Here is a 23,602-nt window from a genome sequence, read left to right as displayed (position 1 = left end):
TCTATCTTGTGACTTTTCTGTTGTTTTGTGTCACTTGCACTTTCTTGCTCTTTTTCATAGTCTCTATAATGCTCTCATTTTCCATGATCATTGCTCTGTGTATTATAAAATGCAGATAATGTTTGTACATATTTCACGAGTTTAGGAAACAGAAGGGGACAGAGGGAAAAGTATAGAATTAAGCAAAAGCAAGTCTATGATTCTGGGTGCTGTAATTTGTATGTATATATTGGGTGTCTATACACTGGTTATCGCTGAAAGTGTATATATGAAAAGGTTTATGTGCATCATTTTGTTACCTGCAGATTGTCACAAAAACACATAATTTTACCCAAATTTTATAGCTGAATGCACAAAAAATGCAAAACATAACAGAGTTGGCAGACATAAAATAGTATTTTTGCACCAACAAAGTGATTCCCAAAGAAATGTGAACTTAAAACTGGAAGCGTATCTCGATATTGTCTGGAGTAAGTCATTAAAGCAGAGTGATCAAAAAACAAAAATAAAAATAACGATAAACAGTATTTGAAAGTTGTTTTCTTAAGGAAAAGGGGAAAATTTCAGCAAAGACCTGACACAGGACCTAAGAGATGCATCTGGTTCTTCAGCTGATCCAGCTACTGTTCACTGAAGCTTCATGAGAAATTGTGCCAGTGAAAGGGTGGCTGTCAGGAAGCCATTTTTAATGAAGGGAAACAGGTATGGTATTCAAAATTAAATTAAGAACTGGCCTGAAAATTAGTGGTAACAGGAGTGATGAATCCAATTTTGAAATTTTTGGTTCAAAAAGTCAATATGTACAGATGAGGTCAGGAGAGATGTATAACAGCAAGTGTCTACAGCCATCTGTAAAACATGGTGGAGGCTCTGTCATGGGTTTGGGCTGCATTTCAATCAGCAGTGTTGGAGAGCTTATCAACACTGATGAAATTATGAACACAGAAAAGTACCATCACATTTTGATCCTCTACACAGAGTTTCATTGGGAGCAGCTTCATTTTTCAGCATGACTGATTTTTGATATATATAGATTATATTATCATTTATGCTTGCACTTGTTTCACTGCATCGCACCTATTTTGCATTTTCCTACAAAATTAAAAAGATATGAGGGGTAGCTCAAGACTTTAGCACAATGCTGTACTCTTACTGTGAGGGAATAAAGGAACAGAAGAAATATGTAATTAAATAATATAAAAAAAAAAACACTGTTTATATGAACAGCAAGCTCCAGGCAGGTTACCAATACTCACCGATTAGTCCTTTTCCTTGGATATATTCCTTTTTATTGGGTGTTTTCAATACTCTTCCCTTTTTCTCTGTACTTTGGACCAGACCTCTATTTATCATCTCCAGTTGGTCCAAAATGCAGCTGTTCATCTGCTGACTAGTTCAAAACAGAAGGAGCGTATAACCCAGAGTTGGCCTCTCTACACTGGTTTCCTGTTCCTTACAGGATCCAATTTAAAACTTTACTCTTTCAGAGCCTTCTCTGTGACAGGTCCCAGACTCTGGAATAGTCTGCCTCTAAATATTAGATCTGCACAAACACTCGAACATTTTAAATCTTTACCGAAAACACATTTTTATCCACTGGCTTTTAGCACATGTTGGCCTGAACATTTTTTGTTTTAACAGCCCCATTAACATCATTGTTGTGCATTTTACTTATTTTAGTTGCCTTTTAGTTTACAAAGCACTTTGTCCAGCATGAGCTGTTGTAAATGTGCTTTATAAATAAACTTGACCTTGACCTTGAAATTTTGTGTGCATTTCCATGCACAACTGTACATTTTAGTTCCCACAGAAATTTTGCTTTTATCTGCTTGACTGAAATATTTTTTCAAGAAAATAACACAGGAGGTCCAAAAACGTGTCCTGAGCGGAAATTTGAATAGCATTTCTTCACTTGAAAATGTTTACCACCAATGTACATTTCATTCACTTCTTACTTCTTTCTTAAATGAAAAGTGTGCTGAGATTATCTGGCTTTTTACTGATATGAACATTTTTTTCAGCAGTACATAGTTGATGCAAACAGAAACCTCCGCTTGATTTAGCTGCTGTGAGTAGGTCTCCTGGGTCTGTATGGCTGGATGCCCTGTTGGCATTAGGGAACAATGTTATTCATGCTTATTGGGCCGATACCGTGGCATTAATAAAATAAATAAATAAATAAATAAACATGCATGACTGGCCATGCTGTTGTGATAGGCGTGCAGGGCTAAAGGCGTGGCTACAGGGGGAGAAATAATGAGCATTTCTGCAACCTTATGGTCTCACGCGCACAAAAAGCAGAAGTAAGCAATCAGGCTGCAAAGCATATATATTTCACACCTGATAAGCAGAGGAAATGAAAATGTGAATGGCAGGGGTGAGATGGAAGTGACAGGAGGAAAAGTTAAAGGAAAAAGTAGCAGGTGGTGCACATATGCATTGCTGGCTACATTATATTGCTTACCACTCATGGCGCTGGAGAGAACGGGACGTGGCGCAGCCTGCTCGCTCCATAGGTGGGATGTGGGGTGGTGATAGATAGTGGAGGGGAGATGGTGCCTCTCCCCTGGGCTCAGTAGGAGGCTTCATTACGCCTCGTGCTGCACCAGCTCTCTATTTCTCATGGCGATAGGACAAGCTACCATAAAACTGGAGAAGCTCTGATAAGGACAGTCCACATATCTCCTCCTCTTAGCTTTGTTCAAGCACTGTAATTCCCTCCTTTACCTCCTTGTCCCCTCACATGCACCCATGTACACACAAACAACCCTTGATATATTCTAGTTATTACTACATGAAATAGTTATACGGTGCCCTGCTGATAATCAGCACAGAGCCTGAGAAAATATCTGAGTCTGCACATCAAATGTAACCCAGGGGCCAGAGAAACAAATTGTCCCAAAGAAAAGACACTCTTTATTACATATGTTAAATAATGCATGTGCTGTGGACACAGATGTTGGACATCCATCCACACAGATTTTGTGTTGTTATGGTGTGGTTAGCTTTGCATACAATGTGTGGATTATATGCAGCGGTGTGTCAGCACATGGTACTCTAATGGACCCTGGTTTAGCTTCTCTGTCTGCATAAGCTTAGCATTCAGAGATGTACCCTGACAACACCACACCACAGTCAATGCATTGCACATCTATGCAAGGTTAAAGTGACCGTCTAGACGTGAGACTGACCTATGCAATACTGAGAAATGTTTTATCTACAATTGGCAGTTTATGCTTTTTCTTTGACATTTTCCTTGAAGTCTTGATTGCGCTGACTAGTCAGCGACTTTTCTGGGTGCATGACAGAGGCTGTTTGTAGTGTGACAGACTGATTAATCTCACTGTACTAATCTGGCCACCTTTGATGGGCCCCATCTTCAATGCATAGGGTTCCTCACTCTGACTCTCTATAATTTCCCAGCCTCTACAGTTTTAAAGACAAACCCTCTGGGTCCGGTACCACATACTTTGGGGCTAGCTTTGCAATGTTTGCAATGTGATGTTTGTTATCTTGCCTTGAATGTTTAGTTGAGACATTAAACACTGTGCACAGAATATATCATGTTACCTGGGTCGTGCAAGGCCTAACTAGCATGACCTCTTTGGTCCCAGTGTTCCTGCACACTATTTTTATCATTCTAATGTGTCACTCTTCTCTTGATGCTTTGTTCCATTTGCTCAGCATAGAGGACCCTAAGGTGCTGCTGGAAGCACTTGCAGGAGACCATTTTTATCAGCAGTGTTGGTGATTTGGCCCCGTTATACACAGCTGATGGAGAATTCCTTTTCTTTAAGGAAGTTTATCTAATCACTGTGTTTTGTTTTCTCTTAGATGGCCTAAACTACTTCAGTGACTAATTGCTACTGCACAGAGAAATCCAAAACCAAGTCCTTATTTTTTTTAAATATAGTGACGTGATCTTGAGATCTCCTGTTTTTCTTCTCCTTAAATTGATATGAACAGGATCATAATCCCTTTTAAGGACATTTCTTGATTAGAATATCACAGCTGAATGATTTATTGTATTTATTTATTTATTTATTTTTGTGGAAGTGAAGATAACTGTCTGGATGCTTTGACTACACCCTATCTTTATATACAGTATTTTTTTGGCCTACTTTCCCACCCAATTTTCCCTGCTTCCTCTCCTCGCTACACAAATACACATGTAACATGTATCACATGTCCTCTTTGTCCTACATCTTTCTTAATAATACCTGGTGTGTACATCTCCTGTGGGGAAAGATGACAGCAAGTCCCAAATGATAGACTGTTCGCGCAGTTTGCCTGAGGAGCAGGTGCAAGTCAGAGGAGGGCTCAGAAGACATGGGCCAAAATTTAAGTGGTTACAGAATGAAGGAAAACAGAAAAGGCATAAAAAGTCCAGAGAAGCAAACTCGGCTGAAGGTGGGAATTTTAAGTTAAGACACAAAACCAACACACAGGCTGATTTCTCTTGCATTCAAGGTTATCAGCAAATCTTGATACAGATCACATTATAGAGTCAGAGAGCAACTGAGTAACTAATGCTTCTTTTTTCCTATAATTAGTGCTGCATGTGCACAAAAGTGGCTTAATCAAATATTATTAACATAGTCGGTGGCTATTATTTGATATGCCTCCCATAAATATCATAGTGGGGAGCTTCTTAACACCAGTTGGCTGGTTAATTTGAGAAAACTGAAAATACATTTAATGTTTTAGTTCTTCGACACTTCTTTTTATATCTCTTGAGAAGAATTTGTTGGTTAGACTACTGTTAATAACTGACAATCATTTAAAGTTCATGCTGGCTTTGAAATTTAGTACAGAATGTCAGTTTTATGTGTTTTTTTAAACTCTTTGATAATAAGAACCATTTTAAAGAAGATTCAATGTATCCTTGTCCATATAATTAAAAATACATCTATCAATCCAAAATGTGAATTCCACTTCACTTTAATGTGAAAGTTCTTAACAGTAAAACTTGTATGTAACCAGTTACTTCATTATCTACAAATAGATTCACCTTGGTTTATTGTTTACCTACAGGTGTCAGTGGTGCACCTGTTGAAGACAGTGCGTTTAATTCGACTGCTGAGGCTGCTCCAAAAGATGGACCGCTACTCGCAGCACAGCACTGTGGTTCTGACCCTACTGATGTCCATGTTTGCCCTTCTGGCTCACTGGATGGCCTGCATCTGGTACATCATCGGCAAGAAGGAAATGGAGGACAACACGAACAACTGGGATATTGGTCAGTGGCGGGGGAAATCTTAACCGCAAATCTTCAAACTCTTCTTCTTCTTTGAGCTGCTTCCTTTAGGGTTTGCCACAGTGGATCATCTGCTTCCTACCATCACTACCATCTTGTAAACCTTCTCTTTCACTCTTGCTGCTATCCTTCTGTCACGAATTCCTCCTGACACTCTTCACCCTCTCTATTCTGCCTGCACTCTCTTCTTCACCTCTCACGTGTACTGTCCGTTGTGTTGGATGGTTCACCCCATTTATTTTACCTCTGCTCCTTGCACCTTCACCTTTCCACTTGTTTCCGTCTCATTCACACACACATAGTTCCTGTTTTTCATTCCTCTTCTCTCCAGAGGATACCTCCATATTTTTTATCCATCTGCTCCCTGCTCTCACTGCTGATCTCAGTGTCGTCACAACATCCTAGTCCAAGGAGACTCCTGCCTGACCTCATCTGTCCCCTTGCAAACAAGAAAAGGATCAGAGCAGATCACCGATGGAATCTCACTTCCATCTTAAAGCCATCTGTCATTCCTACCTCGACACTGTCTATCTGTCCTCATACATGTCCTGCACCACCCTAACATACTTCTCTGCCGCTTCTGACTTCCTCTTGCAGTACCAGAGCTCCTCCTTTGGCACCATATCATATGCTTTCTCTAGATTCACAAAGACACAGTGCCACTTTTTTCGACCTTTTCTATACTTCTCCATCAACAGTCTCACATAAAACATTGCATCTGTAGTGTTCTTCCTTCGAAGCGCCTTTGAAATCCTATGATGTCAAAACAAACAACGACTTGTAACCGAGACCTTTTTTTTCAGCATAGCACCGGTGCTACTGGGCACTTTGCCAGTATCAGTTGTAGCATCTTCAGGCGCTGTTGGTGCTTGGATTAGTAATGTAATACAATCTTCCCACCCCCTATCATTCGCAGGAAGACATTGAATGTGCTGATTCACCACAAATGTTGCTAGAATATCACAGAGAACCAGACAAAGAAAGAAAAAGATTTGTTGCTGTGTTTTGTACCAAAAATTAATTGAATTCATTATATTGTAGCCATGTGAAAATAAATTAATTAATAAGTCTCAGAGCTACCCACCACTGTGGTAACAGTGTACATGTAATGTGATGTGTGCCTGCAGAGATTTGTTATCAACTTTGTTACAGGATGCTAATGGAAAACTGACTCCGGTGACATCAAATGCTGGGACAAAATGTGGGGCTAAAAAAACAGCCTCAGTTTCTGTTCTAGCTGAAGGAGTCATTATCTAGTTTTGTCAGACTCAGTATAAAAGAAACGTTGAGCTTCTATGGGCCAAAATCTGTGCAATAAACAGACTCATACAAAGGCTATAATAAAGGCTAGTATAATAAAAGACACAGACAGACAGACAGACTAGACTGTATCCCTAAAGGCCAAAAACATTAACTCGTTTAAAATTGGCCCTTTCAGCTTGACCTTCATGTTGACCTCTGGACTGCTTCCAGTGCTAGCTGCAATTGATAGATTGTTCTCCGGAGAGTCCTGTTCAGTGCACCTGCAAATTGTGCATCTATGCTGCATGTAGGGTCTACTCCACTGTGTCAGAACGGTTAGCCTTTAACTATTATTATGGAGAAGTGGACAAATTCAAAGAGAGTGAAATATGCTTAATTGGATTTGTGGTGAGTAAAGATTGTGCTGTTCTGGCTCATGAATGTTCTCCCTGTGACAACACTGGACATCCCCAAAACTCAGCAACTTCAAAGTCATGTTCATTTTTATGCTTCACACCTGATGCACTACCTGCAGGCTCGCTGGCTGCAGGTTTTGGGGGTTTTTTTTGGTTTAAAAAAAAAAAAAAAGCTTTCATCACCAATAGTGTAGAGGTGCACAAGAAGACAAACTTGAACAGGACAGAAGTCATATTTAAATTTCTGAAGTGCCGTTAAAACCAGAGATACAGGGTTTTTTCTGCAAGTGAGATCTTATATTTACCTGTATATGCATTTGTCATCAGGGTCTTCATATAGGATTTTAAGCCTTTACGGTAGAGCCGTAAAAAAAGGTGGGTGCAACAACTGCATCACTTATGTGTGTGTGCATTGTAAAATCAGTGCAAAATGTGTTAATTCTTCTCATACCGAAACACAAGGCTTCCCCTTTAGTCCTCAGGTCACTTATGTATAACGAGGCCTGTTGGGCTGATTTTTGGTTAGCATCGATAAGCTGTGCTGTTCACAATTACCTTGTTCTTGCATCTTCATAACTGGATCCCGGTCAATATCCAGTGGGTCATGAGAACAATGCAGATTTCTTTTCACCAATTACTGCATAGGATTTCATGATAACCAGTAAAAATGAAGGCTGGTAATTTTGTGGAAATTTTGTTACAAGTCGAGTTGAATTTTTATATTAACTGCTGTTATGAAATTGAAACAAATTTAACGTTTCTGTCTGACCATCCGTTTGCTGTTTACACTATATTAAAACAGGATGGCTCCATGAACTGGGAAAGCGTCTGGAGTCGCCGTACTATCCCACAGGAGGTGTTAATGGTTCTGGCAGTGGTCCCTCCATCCGAAGCGTCTACATCTCTTCACTCTACTTCACACTCAGCAGTCTCACCAGCGTGGGCTTCGGCAATGTGTCAGCCAACACTGACGCTGAGAAGATCTTCTCCGTTTGTGTCATGCTTATAGGAGGTACACGAACAAACGATCAGTCGTGAGATATCGTCACATTAACTTGAGTGCACACGTGTTTTGGAAATGATGGAAATGCTTACATTTATCATGAGATCAGATTGAGACAACAGTGTGTGGAATTATACTTACCTGTACAAATGACCCTTACCTGAAATCGGATACGCAGTGAAGCAGGATAGACGGATGGATGGAACATCAACAAAATCTGATCCTGGTCCATCATTTGTTTCACTGTAAGCTGTTATATTTCACTGGCAGACAACTGCAGGAAGGTCTGATCCAGTTTAAACTGGCTTGTTACACTACATTTGTGTTTTGGGGATGAGGAGAGGTCACCGTGGTGGGGGTTTTCCCTGTGGACACTCCCAATTCTGGTTCAGCTAAATGCTAAATGTCCCTGGCTGCCTGGGGCAGTAGCAGTAGCTGTCACAGACACACCACACAAACATGTGCTTACACAAACACACACACACACGCTATCCCTGTTGGGTTTACACGAAATAAAAACTTGAACCAAGCACCTGTTCATATTTATATGGAAACATAGGCCAAACTGGATGGGTGGAATTGAATTAAATCATTTTATTCCATCATTCAATGCAAACATGAATAACAATATGACTAAATGACCTTACAACAGTGTAAAACATAAAATGTAATTAGTTTTCAGTGGTGAAGCTTAAAGCTCAGTTTTCTTTCATTAATGGCTCATGCCACAATCAGTAATCGCTGTCACAGCAGTCCCACTTTCCCGTCTTGCAGCATGCGACACAGCTGCAGCACCGCTGAAAAGTGGATGAGCTTAGGTGAACAGGACAGGTATCTGTCATCCCAATCAAATATGACCCTGCCAGACCTAATCCTGATGTTCCTGTGTTCTAGGAGTAGAGCTGCAGGATATGCATGTGTATATTTAGTTGATTTGATGTTTATTTGATCATAGAAATCAAGTGGAGGCAGAACTGTTGTATTCCTGCCTTATTCCTGTTGCTTATTTAATATTTTAGAAATATGACAGAGTTCCTGTTTCTAGATGTTTCTCTCTGACCTGCTTTGAGCAACTTATGATCTGAGTCCAATTCCATGTTTTTCTACTGTTATTGTGCTGCACTTGTAACACTTGTGCTGATGTTTCTGTCACGATCCTGGGTCTTATGACCCAGTGTTTTGAGTTTTAGTTCATTTTGATGTTTTAGTTTATGTAAGCCCTTCAGGTTCCTAAGTTCATTTGTTATCATGCTTAAGTGTTTCTAGTTCTTATTATTTCCCCCTCGTGTTTCCAACTATGGTAAATCTCCCCTGCTTTTCATGTGTTTCATGTCTGTGTCTTACATTGTGAAGTTTGGGTTGTCATGTCTACGTCTCATTATGTTTCCTGTTTTATTGTGAAGAGGTCTGGTGTTTCTGTGTTCATCGTGTTCAGTTTTACTCTTCCCCTGTGGCGTTGTTATGTTCATGTTGATCTACTGTGCCTTTCTGTTCCATGTTTCAGATCCCTATGTTCTGTCTCCCCCAGTCTGTTAAGTCCACATGTCTTGAGTTCCGTCAGTGTGTTTCCTGTTTTACTTTCACAGTCTGTTCTATGTTAATGTTTCTAGTTTTGCTTCCCTTGCCTCGTCCTGCTTAATTACTCTCAGCTGTGCTCTCCTCCTGTGGCTCATTCCCCCTCGTTATCCCTCAGTGTATTTAAGCCCCATGTTTCTCTTTGTCAGTGTTGCGTCCTCCATCATAGCTGTGTGATTTTTCCCTGTGGCTCCTTGTGCTTTAGTTTTTCCCAGTTTAGTTTATTTTGTATTGTTTTTCGTGTCCCACTCCACGCCAGCAATAAAGCTGTGTTTTTTGAGTTTAACTTTTGACTCTGTGAGTTTGCGTTTGGGTCCTTCTCCTGCCTGCCACACAGCCGAACTGTGACAGTTTCTCTTTGGTTTACTGTGAGATACAAAACCAGTCTAGAAAAGAGTTTAGTCAGGTTTCCTATTTTTGTTCCCTGTCTTGACAATTCACTGTCAGCACATTTTTCACTGTATGTCATCCATGCTTACTGTCCACTTCATTAACTCTCCTTCTTCATCTCTTCTTACCTGCAGCACTGATGCACGCTTTGGTCTTTGGTAATGTGACAGCCATTATCCAGAGGATGTACTCACGCTGGTCTCTGTACCACACCAAAACCAAAGATCTCAAGGACTTCATACGTGTCCATCATCTGCCGCAGAGCCTCAAGCAGCGAATGCTGGAGTACTTTCAAACAACCTGGTCGGTCAACAATGGCATCGACTGTAACGAGGTATGAAAGGAAGACGACTTGATTGGTTTTTGCTAAACTGAAATTGGAAGTGTCTTTGCATTGACGATATCCCAACATCAGCATCAAATACAGTAATTACTTCAGTTGGTATTAACCCTTTCCCTACTTGGTCTGTTCACTTGTACTTTAAATGTCCAACAGCACAGCCCACAGGGACCGATAACTCATTTGAAAGTTCACATACTCCTTACATGTCAGCCACATTTAGGCTCACGGTAGAGGTGAAAATACAATCAATGGTACTATGATTACCCACAGTGAATGCAGGTGTGTTTAGCCCTGAGCACTGACTCACAGGGAGAAGAAGACATGACTTTTTTGTCTATGCATGATGATATTTAGAGGACAAGCTCTCGGCCTTCAGTTTCAAAAATGATGATTCGAGGCTGGTTTTCAAAACCAGATTTTGTTTTTGTTGAAGACAACATCAGGTGAAAGGAAACGTGCAAACAGATCTAAGTGTGCAAATGTGGCTTCAGGACCATGTAGAGAAAACACACAGTAAGACAGGGTGAACAACACCTCTGCTTGATAAGCTCAGGGAAACGGAGGCAACCAGTCAGCAGTATAGTAGCAACTCGTCCCTCTAGGCTGTGAATGCCTGCAAGACAGCTGTCAGAAAACAGAGCAGGGAGTGGAGGGAGTGATGATGATGAAACCCAGACAAATGAATTATAGATGGGCCTGTTGATTAAAGTAAGCCTGGCTCTGATGACTCATTGATCAGCTGTGATGCTGCTGAGCTGCAGATCTTTGTCCCGCTGAGGGGATGGACAGATAGATGATGTGCAAATGACAGCGTTTCTCCAAATTCTCACCTTATATTGTCTGTGTTGCAGCCACAGGTGTTGCATTGGTTGGTAATGGTGTATAAAGGTAATTATTACTACATAATGATAGTAATAATAATATCTTTTAACTTTAGGTACATGTGTTTTTTTTTTCTTACAATTACAAGTGTCATGCTGCTCACATCCTTCTCTGATTTCTATTTCCCCCCCCATCTCTACAGCTGCTGAAGGACTTCCCAGATGAGCTGCGATCTGACATCACCATGCACCTTAACAAGGAGATCCTGGAGCTGTCGCTGTTTGCCTCTGCCAGTCGCGGCTGCCTGCGCTCCCTGTCACTGCACATCAAGACCTCTTTCTGTGCTCCAGGAGAGTACCTCCTTCGACAGGGTGACGCTCTCCAGGCCATCTTCTTTGTCTGCTCAGGATCCATGGAAGTGCTGAAAGATGGCATGGTGCTGGCCATTCTGGGTATGATAAAAGGGAGAAGGAAGGGGCTCGGGGGTGGGAAGACGGAAGGAAAACAGATCTTTTCTAATTTTAACAAGGAAACAGCAAGCTTAATAACGAAGCTCTGCGTGGCTCTTTGTGTAAAAGCCCATCCTGAAAATAGGCTAATTGTTTTGAATTTGAAGGATTACATTGTCCTAGAGGCTATTGTGCATTTTCAGTGAATTATTATTAAGCTCTTGTTAAAAAGTCAACTCACTGGCCTCAGCAGAGATTCCTCTGAAGTTATTATCACTCTGATGCTGCAGATTTGTCGACTGCATATCCATGATGTGAATCTTCCAACACATTGCAAAAGGTGCTCTATTGGATTGAGATCTAGTGGTTGTGTAGTCCATTTAAGTACACTGAACTTATTGTCATGTTCAAGAAACCAGTTTGTGATGATTTGAGCTTTGTGGCATGGTGTGTTATCCTGCTGGAAGCATCCATCAGATAATGGTGCAGGGTCATAGGTCAGCAACAATATTCAGGCTGTGGTTAAGCTCAGTTAGGCAACAATGCTCATTTGGTTGTAACAATTTACACAAACAAGGTGGGATGGATCCGTGCATATTTAAAAATTCATTCGAATTTTGCAGCAGAAATTGAGAATCGTCAGACCAGGCAACATTGTAGCCTAAGTATCCTGTTCTTGTGCCACCTGGTGTGGTCTTCTGCAGCAGTAGCACATCTGTTGTACATTCTTCTGCAGCCTTCCAATCAGCTAGAAGCATGTCTTGGGGGTTCCTTTTTGTCTGTATTAGATTGTGCAGTGAAGATGAGACAACAAGCCTTGGATCTGAGTCAGACCCGGGATACAGCATTTAGCCCTCCAGCACATGCAGCATATTGCCTGCTCAACTTGGAAGCCAAACAGGCACCCTGGGAACTGCCATTGACTGGACATTTTCTCCTTTTCTGACCATTCTCTGATAACCCTAGAGATTGTCGTGTGGGAAAGTCCCAGTAGATCAGCAGTGTTTGAAATTCTCAAACCAGCCAACGGCCAACAACAATGGCATGTTTGAAGTCTCCTATATCACCTTTCTTTCTCATTCTGACAATCATTTTGAACTTGGGCAGGTCGCCTTGACCATGTCTACAGGCCTATATTGATGGAGCTGGATGGATGAAGCTGCCGTGTGATTGGCTGATTAGATATTTGAGTTAAAGAGCGGTTGAAAATGTACCAAATGCAGTGACCAGTGAGTGTAAATGCCATTTTTGAGCAATCTCCTTTTGCAGTAGGCAAAGAAGGACTTGTCAATTTGTGCACATAATATGAAGGAGCTGCATTCTTCTTTAAGCTGGGCTGCATGTTTTAGTGATGTCTTGAAGCCCATAGAGGATGAGCGGTGTCACGATCTGGTACAGGGATTCAACGCAGAGCGGTAAGGTATCTCTAAGGTGTGGTTTATTTACAGTGCAGTGCAATATATGTACAGTGAAGGGATCCAAAAACTCCGGGGGGAATCACAGGGTAACTCGCTCACGTCTTCTCCGCTCACACTCACACACTTTCCCGTAGCAGGGAGGTCGCAGGTCCGGGGGGGGGGGGGGGGGGGGGGGGGGGGAGATCTGAAGCAGACGAGAAGGCAGGTCACCAACAAATCACAAGTCACGGATATGAAGCACAAGAGCTGTGAGAACACTAACGTTAGGGGTACAATCATCCAGCGACGAGAGGATCTGTGTTCCAGCCTCAAATAGTGCTCCCGGTGATGATGGGTGAGTGTTGTCAGGTGTGTGTGTGGGCCAAGGGCGGGAGCCCACAGTGAGCTCCGCCCAGGCAGAGAGGGAGAAAACAGCAACAGCAATTGTAGCCTTGTGGGGCCGACCGGGCAGGCACGGAGACCATGACAGTACCCCCCCCTCAACGGGAGCCTCCCGGTGACCCACCAGGCTTACCTGGATGCCTGTGGTGGAAGTCCCGGAGCATGGCAACATCCAGGACAGCAGCTCAAGGCACCCAGGAGCGTTCCTCTATCCCGTAGCCCTCCCAGTCAACCAGGTACTGAAAACCCCGACCCCGGCGCCGGGAGTCCATGATGCGGGTGATATTGTAGACCAGCTGACCATCCACGAGCCGGGGGGGCGGCGGGGCCCTGGAGGGAGGGCACAACGGGCTGGAGAGCACCGGCTTGACCTGAGACACATGAAAGACATTGTGAATGCGCATGTTGCGCGGCAGCTTGAGGCGGACAGACACAGGGTTCACAATGGCCTCAACGGGAAAAGGGCCAATAAACTGAGGAGACAGCTTCTTCGACTCAGTCCGTAGCGGCACAAAACGGGTAGCCAGCCATACTTGTTGACCGATGGTGTACACGGGGGCCGGTGTCCGGCGACGGTCAGCGAGGGTCTTGTTCCGCTCCTTAGTACGGAGCAGGGCAGCCCGAGTCGTCCGCCAGGCACGACGGCACCCGCGGAGGTGAGCCTGTACAGAAGGAACGGAGTGCTCACCTTCGATGGCCGGGAGCAAAGGTGGTTGATAGCCCAGGGACGCTTCGAAGGGAGACTTGCCCGTGGCGGAGGATGTGTGGCTGTTGTGGGCGTATTCGATCCATGGAAGCTGTTCACTCCAGGTCGATTGGTTGTGCGAAGTGACACAGCAGAGGGCAGCTTCCAGCTCCTGGTTGGCCCGCTCCGATTGCCCGTTACTCTGTGGATGGAAACCGGAAGACAGACTGACCTTGGCCCCCAGTGCGGAGCAGAACTCCCTCCAAACACGGGACGTGAATTGCGGCCCCCTATCCGAGACGATGTCCTCGGGGATCCCGTGAAGACGGAACACATGGGAGGTGAGGAGCCGGGCCGTCTCCAAGGCCGAGGGGAGCTTCGGGAGGGCGACGAAGTGTGCAGCTTTGGAGAAACGATCGATAATGGTAAGTATGGTGGTGTTACCAGCGGAGGGCGGCAGGCCCGTGACAAAGTCCAAAGAAACATGGGACCATGGTCGAGCTGGTGTAGGGAGAGGCTGCAAAAGACCCGGTGGAGGGCGGTTCGAAAGCTTATTCCGGGCGCAGGTCGAACAGGCGGCTACATACTCCTTGGCATCCCTAGTCATAGCAGGCCACCAGAAGTAACGTCGGAGGAACGAGCAGGTGCGGAGGACCCCAGGATGGCATGAAAAGCGGGCGGTGTGAGCCCACTGGAGAACCTGAGAGCGGACGGCTGAAGGAACGAAGAGGCGACCAGGTGGACCAGTGCCAGGATCCGGTTCGGTCTCCAGCGCCTCTTGGATGAGCCCCTCGATCTCCCAGGAGATGGCTCCAATTACACAGGCGGCCGGGAGGACAGGCTCAGGGTCCGAGTCCTCCCCAGTGATGGAGAATTGCCTGGACAGGGCGTCTGGCTTTACGTTCCGTGTTCCTGGCCTGTAGGTGATAGTGAAGTCAAAACGAGCGAAAAACAGTGCCCACCTGGCTTGCCGGGAATTGAGACGTCTAGCCGAGCGCAGGTACTCCAGATTCTTGTGATCCGTCCAGACGATGAATGGTTGTGCTGCTCCCTCCAACCAATGTCTCCACTCCTCCAGGGCCAGCTTGACGGCCAGAAGCTCCCGGTCCCCGATGTCATAGTTACACTCTGCTGGGGAGAGACGGCGAGAATAAAAGGCATACGGGTGCAGCTTACCGTCCATCTGTTGCGACAGAACTGCCCCAACCCCGGAGTCCGACGCGTCCACTTCCACAACGAACTGCCGTGTAAGGTCCGGTTGCCGGAGTATGGGAGCGGTGATGAACCTGTCCTTGAGCAGGGCGAAGGCTCGCTGAGCGGCAGAATCCCACTGGAAGGGAACCTTGGGAGAGGTGAGTTTAGTGAGAGGGAGAGCGATTCTGCTGAAATCACGAATGAACCGTCTGTAAAAGTTGGCGAATCCCAAAAAACGTTGCACTTGGCGGCGATCAGGAGGAGTAGGCCATTCCACCACAGCTCGCACTTTCTCCGGATCTGTCCACAAGTCCCCCTTCTCGATAATGTGGCCCAGAAAACTCACAGACGACACGTGGAAGTCGCACTTCTCCCCCTTCACAAAGAGCCGGTTCTCCAGAAGGCGTAGCAGGACCTGCCGGACATGGACCTTGTGCTCCTCGAGCGTCTTAGAAAAGACCAAGATGTCATCTAAGTACACAAACACACAACGGTTAACAAAATCACGAAGGACATCATTAACCATCGCCTGAAACACCGCGGGGGCGTTAGTCAGCCCAAACGGCATCACGAGATACTCAAAGTGGCCCCGATGCGTATTGAACGCGGTCTTCCACTCATCCCCCTCCCTGATGCGCACCAGGTGGTAAGCGTTGCGCAGATCCAGCTTGGTAAAGACGGTCATGCCCTGAAGCAGTTCAAAGGCGGAGAAAAGCAACGGCAAAGGGTATTTGTTCTTAACAGTGATCTGATTAAGGCCCCGAAAGTCAATACACGGCCGCAGCGAACCATCCTTCTTATCCACAAAAAAAACCCCAGCCGCGACAGGGGAAGAGGAGGGGCGAATCAACCCCGCCGCCAGCGACTCCGAGATGTAGCGCTCCATAGCATCCCTAGCTGTACAGGCGGCTAGACGGCAGCGGAGCTCCAGGAAGAAGATCGACGGCACAATCGTACGGGCGGTGCGGGGGAAGGGACCGCGCCCGATCCTTACAAAAAACATCCCGCAGATCATGATAAACCCGCGGAACCATCGAGAGGTCCGGGGCGTCCGACGGCGAGGCCGTGGGTGGGAGCGAAACGGGGGAAGCCGCAGCCCGGAGGCAGTTCATATGGCAGGCCACACTCCAACCTAGTACGGCACCCTTCTCCCAGTCGATATGCGGGTTGTGGAGGACAAGCCAGGGGTGACCCAGAACCAGCGGAGTGAGAGGAGCCTTAAACGAAAAAAAACAAATCCTTTCTGTGTGATTGCCAGAGAGAGATAATGAAAGGAATTCAGAAACATGAGTGATGTCAGTCAGGCGCTGGCCCGACAGTGCGTGAACGCGGAGGGGGCGTGACAGAGGCTCCAAGGTGATGTTCAGTTTGGCGGCGAGTGAGGTGTCAATAAAGTTCTGCTCAGCCCCAGAGTCAATGAGAACGGAGAGAGAATGAGAAACAGTCCGAACACGCAGAGTAGCCGGTAAAAGAAGTCTGGGGAGAGGGCTTTCACTCGACAGATCGCCCACCAGCACCCTCACGATCACTGGTGAGCGCGCCCTTTTGCCAGCGTTGGGCAGGAGGAGACAGAGTGGCCTTTACGGCTGCAGTAAACGCACTCACCGGAGGCAAGGCGGCGCTGGCGCTCCGCGGGCGACAGCCGCGAGCGCCCAAGCTGCATGGGCTCTTCCCCATCCCCGGCGTCGGCGTCAGACAACCCATGGGCCGCAGTAGGGGTCCCACAAAAGTCCAGCGGGGCATGCCCCGAACGCGCGCGTGCGCTCCGATGTGCGCGCACCTGATCGTCCACCCGCATACACAAAACCAAAAGCGCATCCAGGGAGGAAGGTAGTTCTCGGAGCATAAGTTCATTCCTTATTTCCTCATTAATATTAGTGAGCAATGCACTTTTAAGGGCCTCTTCCCCCCATTTCGCCTGTTCAGCCAAGGTAGAAAAGTCAATAGAAAAATCAGCCATGCTGCGTTTACCTTGTTTAAGCGCAAGCAAGCGCTGGCCGGCGGTGGCAGTTGTGGCTTTCCTGTCAAACACACCTTTAAACTTAGTCAGAAAGTCAGAAAAGGTGATGTCCGGCTCCGCCTGAAGCGCAGCTTGAGCCCAGGTTAGAGCACGGTCCTGGAGTAACTGGACGATATAAGCGATTTTAGCACCATCAGTAGAAAAGGCTTGCGGTTGCTGGCGAAACTGAAGGGTACACTGAGTGAGAAAACCAGCACATTTATCAATCTCTCCCGTGAAAGCCCTGGGAGTAGGGAGGAATCTGTCAACGTGAACAGGTGAGGGAACAGGTGGCGCGACACTTACAGCTGGAACTGGCGCCTCCAACGGAGGAGCGGCGACCAGAGGAGCGGCCGGTAGCGGTGTTAGCTGAGCCACGGCCTGTGTGAGGTTCGCGAGCTCTGCTCGAAGGTGAATGAACATCTGCTCGTGGCGTGCCAGCATCGCGGCCAAAGTGGCGAGGGTGGGAGTCGAGACCGCTGGGTCTGCTGAATCCATTTCCGTGGCTGGATGATTCTGTCACGATCTGGTACAGGGATTCAACGCAGAGCGGTAAGGTATCTCCAAGGTGTGGTTTATTTACAGTGCAGTGCAATATATGTACAGTGAAGGGATCCAAAAACTCCGGGGGGAATCACAGGGTAACTCGCTCACGTCTTCTCCGCTCACACTCACACACTTTCCCGTAGCAGGGAGGTCGCAGGTCCGGGGGGGGGGATCTGAAGCAGACGAGAAGGCAGGTCACCAACAAATCACAAGTCACGGATATGAAGCACAAGAGCTGTGAGAACACTAACGTTAGGGGTACAATCATCCAGCGACGAGAGGATCTGTGTTCCAGCCTCAAATAGTGCTCCCGGTGATGATGGGTGAGTGTTGTCAGGTGTGTGTGTGGGCCAAGGGCGGGAGCCCACAGTGAGCTCCGCCCAGGCAGAGAGGGAGAAAACAGCAACAGCAATTGTAGCCTTGTGGGGCCGACCGGGCAGGCACGGAGACCATGACAAGCGGAGCTGACTGGCAGGTGATGAAAGAGACATTCAACCTTTGCCGATTGTTTTATATCATATACCAGTGATCCATTCGATCCATAATTGTCCAATTCCATCCAGGCTAAACTATTGCAATCCAGTTATGTCCAGCTGAGCATTCATCATATCTTTTCCACAGAAGTGTAATTCAGTCTTCTGTCATCTTTAATCTGTGCTGTCCAGTTGAGTCTAGCACATTTAATCAGTCCAATTCACAGAGTTAGGTCATTTTAGTTTCTTCTAGTCTTGATCGTTTTAATGCTGCTCATCCCAGTTCCTCGTTGCTTGCTGAAGTAGGTCTCTATGTGACACCCCAGGCCAAATTCATTTGCTTTTTCACTTTCAGTTTTAAATCGATATTTGATTTGCTAAAGCAGCAGCTAATTACAGCATCTGAAGCCAGAACTGACTCCTGTGTTTTCTACAACAGAAACAGAAAAATACAAAAAACAGTCTATTTCAGTAGGTGGATCCCCCCGATTCAGCAATTCCAAAGGAAGCCGCGTGCTAAAATAGAAACAGGCTTCTCATTAACGGTTCCACAACGTGCTCAAAAGCTGCGAGTCAGCTTGAACCGAGAAAAAATATCGCTGTCTTTGTTCATGAAATTACAATAATTATTTAAAAAGGACTGTTTTGTTTATACAGCAGAAGTCTTGGTGAAATACAAATGAAAGAAAAAGTAAATGAAAAAGGTTAAAATAAAGCATAAAGGAAAATAAAGCTTGATAAAGATAAAAGCCATCACAGCCAGTAGTGTCTCCTGAGAAGAACAAATTAGATAAAACAGAGAAACGTGTGCTGCAGACGTTTCATATTTATGAAGTTGCATTTCACTTTAGCAAAGTCTCTTTGTCCTTATTATTCATTTTTATTATGCATTTGCCTGATTAAAAACATCTCACGTATTGCAAGTATCAAATGGTCATCTTAAACTGGCAGATCCCAATCAAAAGGCTCTGTGCAACATGTCAAACTGTGAGGGCCTCTCTATAGAATCGGTAGTCTTAATAAGAGTTTGTTAGACATTTTTTGTTTTTGTTTGGGGGTTTTTTGTTACTTGAGAATAGATCATATTTATTTAGTTTCTTAAGAAATGGTTGTTCTTGTGCGACCTTAAACATGCAACACTGAACAAACCATATTAAGCTTGTAATCCATGTATAATAGATTTGTTACTATGAAGAAGCAGTTAAGTACATTTTTGAGGGAAAGCACTTAGTTAATGAGCTTGCAGTTGTAAAACACAGCCAAGCAGAATAAATCATTATGCTTTCCAATGACTTATAAAGCGATAGTAAGCAACTAATATTCATGGGAACTTAAATATAAAGTGCAAATCTGCTCTCTCTCCACCCACATGTCTTGTCTGTATCTTCATTGCCACTATTAATACCAAAGCTGAATAACAGGGTAGAATGATAGAATGATAAAAGAACAAAAGAGTCACAAAATCTGCTCCTAAAACGACTTTAACACATTAAACATGGTTATAAAGGTAATCATTCAACTTCTTCAGTGCTCAATACTTAATACTCAATACGTAATGGACTATTTTTTTAAGTAAGATTTAAAAAAAAAAACTCCAGTATGTTCAGCTTAGAGATGAAGAATTTTCTGAAAGTTCATAAAATGATGCCCATCTTTGTGTGCAGAACAAATCGAGATGTAGACTCACTCGAGCTGTATCTGCAAGCATGCACATCTGCTGTGCGATGCAACCTCTTGCCCTAAGTGACCATACTGGCTTTTGCTTTCTGACCTTCATGACACAGGAATACACTCTATCTGTCACAAGTGCGTGTGACAGAGAATAGAAGACAGCCAGATGGTTCAAGAAACTCCATCTGTCATGGTTTTTTCCTCTTTTGGCATTGTTATCTTTGTGTGTGTATCTAGTTGTTTGTAGAAACAACACCTGCATGCCTTTTCTCCTGTTAAAAAAGAGGGAAAAAAAGGTTTCTGTGTTTTCCTGTTTGTGTGTATCGAGTAGGCGGAATTGTTTTCTGCTGTTTTCTGCTGAATGGCATGTGTTTGTGTGCGTGTGTGTGTGGGTGGGTGCATATGTGTATGTAGGCTTGACAGGCGGAGAGCGTTGTCTCTGTGCTTGTGTGCTGAAGGTCAGGCTAACTTCGAGTGTCTGAAGAAAAAAAAAAGGTTCTCTCTCTCTCTCAGCATGTGTCTCTCGTCTCTCTCTATCACCCCCTTCCTTGCCACACAGCGAGTCCATAGCCACAGCTCAGTACCACATAACAGACAGAAGACCAAAAACAGGAAGAGTGAGAGGATGAGGAGAAACTTTGGGAAGATGGAGAGAACGTGTGCTGAAAGAGGGAGGGCAAAAAAGGAAGCAGAAGAGTGTAAAACAAGAGGAATCAAATGAGATGAAGTAAATGAAAACGGATGGGGCTTAAGATGAGAGAAAGTGATGAGAAAAGAAAAAAGGAAAGAGAAGAAGAAGAAGTGATGAGAGTAAAAGTGAGCCAAGCTGAGGTCCAGATTGGTGAGTGAAGGGAGAAAGGAAGGAACATAAGGAAGAAGGAATCAAAAGTTAACAAGACAGAAAGATAAGCAGAAAGAAAAATTAAAAGAAAAGGAAAAATGAATAAAAAGAAAGAAAACACAAAATGGAGAAGACAGAGAAACTCAGAAAGAAGTAAAACATGGCAGATAAAAAGGTTAGAAGGCAAACAGGAGATGGAGGCAGAGGGGAAGCATCTAGTGAGCTGAAAAGGAAGAGGAGAATTTAAAAAAGGAAGATGGGGATGACAGGAATGAAAGAAACCTAGAAAGAGACAGATACAAAAAAAGATAAGAAAGACAGCAAAGAAGAAAGAAAGAAGTAAATAGGAAGACAAAAAAGCAAATTAAAAACCAGAATGATGCAACAAAAGCTAAAATGTTAAGAATAAAATGGAAGTTTGGGAAACACAAAGTAGCAGACGAATAGCGGACAGGAAACACAAAGCAGGAAACAAGAAGTGAAACAAAGAAGCAAGAAAAGAAAAAGAGGAAATGGAGGAGAAGGAAGATGATGGAAAAGAAAGAAAAGTCAGTGACAAAGGGTTTTGATATAGCTGAACCAGTTGGATCTCTAAAAACAGAGGGAGCGAATGAAAGAGGAGAGGAATAATAACCGGGGTGAGAAGGAGTGGGTTGAGAAAGCGACAGAGAAGGAGAACATGAACAGTCATGACTGCCACTCCATCAGCTGTGGTGTAATTTAGCCGCGTTCACACCACGAAATGACCATAATGAATAATTTATCTCTGCTTAAGGGATATTAACTCTAAAGGGGCACTTATCTTCATCCTGTATGGAGAGGAACAGCTGTCACAGCCACTTCACCCAAACTGTAAAACTGACTAAAAGCAGTGGAAGTGATTTATAAATAATAATTATAGACCAAAACAACGCTGCAATATTCTGTTTATTCTCTCTCTCATTAAGCTTGTTTCCTATTTGGTATTACTTGGTCATTAGTGTTTAGCTTTTTAAACAGTATTACTTGAAGCTTTCCCGTTAATAGAGTGCTCAGTTTTTGGTCTTGCAGATGCATTTGCAGTTGCCTCTTTATGCTCTTCATACTTTAACATCTAAGAAGTCAGTGGCAAACGTTAATTAGCAAAAGACGTTTGGGTAATAAACAAATAAAGAATTTCAGGCTGCCTTTCTTTTTTCGATAGAGGTGGAGTTTGGTGGTATGTGGCTCTGTCATGGTATAGCAGCCTCAAGGCTCCAGGTACACAGTTGAACAGGTGGAAATTACAACACACATGACATCGATTAAGTCAGACACCACGTGAGAAGGAGAAGCTGAGGTGGAGGTGGGTTCCAAAGAAGCTTGCAGAGGCAGCAGCAATTATATGTAGTCCAAGGTTCCTTAGTAGTGCACCCTTAATAAAATTTACTATGAGGATTTGTAAAAGTGTGTTAGCTGAGCTATCACCTTTGGGGGCTTGCAGTGAGATCAGCTGTTTTCAGCTTTACCAAGCTGAGTGTGTCTTCCTTCCCTGCCTTAACCAACACTGTGCTCAGTACTTAGTGTAATAATAGAAGACATACAGTCTATAATAGTGACAAAGTTACTAATTAGAATTCAGAAGAAGTTATATTCTGAGTCTTGAATAAATGAATAATCCTCTTAATGTCTAAGCATTACTCTGCTCCAGGACCTCTCCACCCTCCAAGCTTATAAACTTTTCAGTTATCGCTGATGTGTCCCGATGCGTCTGCAGAAAAGATTACTGAGTCTGTGCCTCTAACACCCTTTACCACAGTGTACATTATGCTGTCACCTCTTTTTCTGACCATCTCACTCTCTCTCTGCCTGAACAGGTAAAGGTGACCTGATCGGAGCAAACCTGTCCTTGGATAACCGGGTAATAAAAACCAATGCAGATGTGAAAGCCCTGACCTACTGTGACCTGCAGTGTATCAACCTGAAAGGACTCTATGAGGTGTTGGACCTCTATCCTGAGTACTCTCACCACTTCGTCCAGGACATCCAGCAGGACCTCACGTACAACCTGAGAGAGGGACACGAGGCACACGTGAGTCCATCCAAGTATTGGTGTATTGATTCCACATATAATTGGCTAACTTATAAAGCGAGGGAAATTAGTACAAACAGTTTGTAATCTTCGTGGTAGTTTCATTTTAAAGGAGAGAGTTACATCATTTACAGTTACATCATCAACAATAGCTCTCAGTCTGGAGCTTCTTAAAGCTTATCTCATGAGATTATTTTACATTGTGGAAAGCATATCCAAGCAAAATAAATGAGGAAAGTTACAAATTTAGCACGGGATCAAATCATGTTTTCCTTGGAAGGAGATTTAAACTGATTTTTAACTATACATCCCCCATGGACCGTTTTTTGATTGTGATGCCAAAAGAAGGAACTATGAAAAGAAAGAAAGATGTGAGAAGACATGCGTTAGGTGCTAATTTTGCTAAAGCAATAGCAATGAAATAATAAACTAAATAAGCAAAATAAATTTGGGGATCCCAAAGCCAAACACCAAATCAAATCTTTCATTTGTTTTAATTATCTCCATACACCCTTAATAGATCCTGATTTTTTAATATTTTTTAATTAATGATGCCTGGGTATTACCCACAGCAGTGCAAGAGAAGCAATTAATGTGCTCTCGCCAATTTCTCGGTGAAATGAATCACGATACTGTACTAATGTGTGAGAATGACTGATGAGTTTAGAGACGGCAAAGCAAGAAGGGTCTGGAAACTTTAAAATTACAGAGAGAGAGAGCTAGCTGAGCCGACTTGGAGAAGCTGAACTGCTGTAATTACAGTCAGGTGTTTTTGTCTCGCCTGCCCAAACGCCGCTGGCCCACTTACACGCGCACACACATCATTAACACACACACACCCGCACTC

At 44.2% G+C, this 23,602-nt stretch overlaps 1 protein-coding gene across 1 annotated transcript in view; it reads left to right on the top strand.

Moving 5' to 3' along the window:
• kcnh8 (potassium voltage-gated channel, subfamily H (eag-related), member 8) overlaps positions 1 to 23,602 on the top strand; it is a 64,596-nt gene that overhangs the window by 30,731 nt on the left and 10,263 nt on the right. Inside the window, exons 7-11 of the mRNA XM_076879380.1 lie at positions 5,035 to 5,239; positions 7,718 to 7,927; positions 10,018 to 10,217; positions 11,251 to 11,500; positions 22,541 to 22,755. Of these exons, the coding sequence (XP_076735495.1) occupies positions 5,035 to 5,239; positions 7,718 to 7,927; positions 10,018 to 10,217; positions 11,251 to 11,500; positions 22,541 to 22,755 (1,080 nt within the window). The remainder of the gene's footprint in view (positions 1 to 5,034; positions 5,240 to 7,717; positions 7,928 to 10,017; positions 10,218 to 11,250; positions 11,501 to 22,540; positions 22,756 to 23,602) is intronic.

The sequence above is a fragment of the Maylandia zebra genome, linkage group LG22, assembly GCF_041146795.1.
Source record: "Maylandia zebra isolate NMK-2024a linkage group LG22, Mzebra_GT3a, whole genome shotgun sequence".
NCBI lineage: Eukaryota > Metazoa > Chordata > Actinopteri > Cichliformes > Cichlidae > Maylandia > Maylandia zebra.
This window is presented reverse-complemented; position numbering and strand designations above follow the sequence as displayed.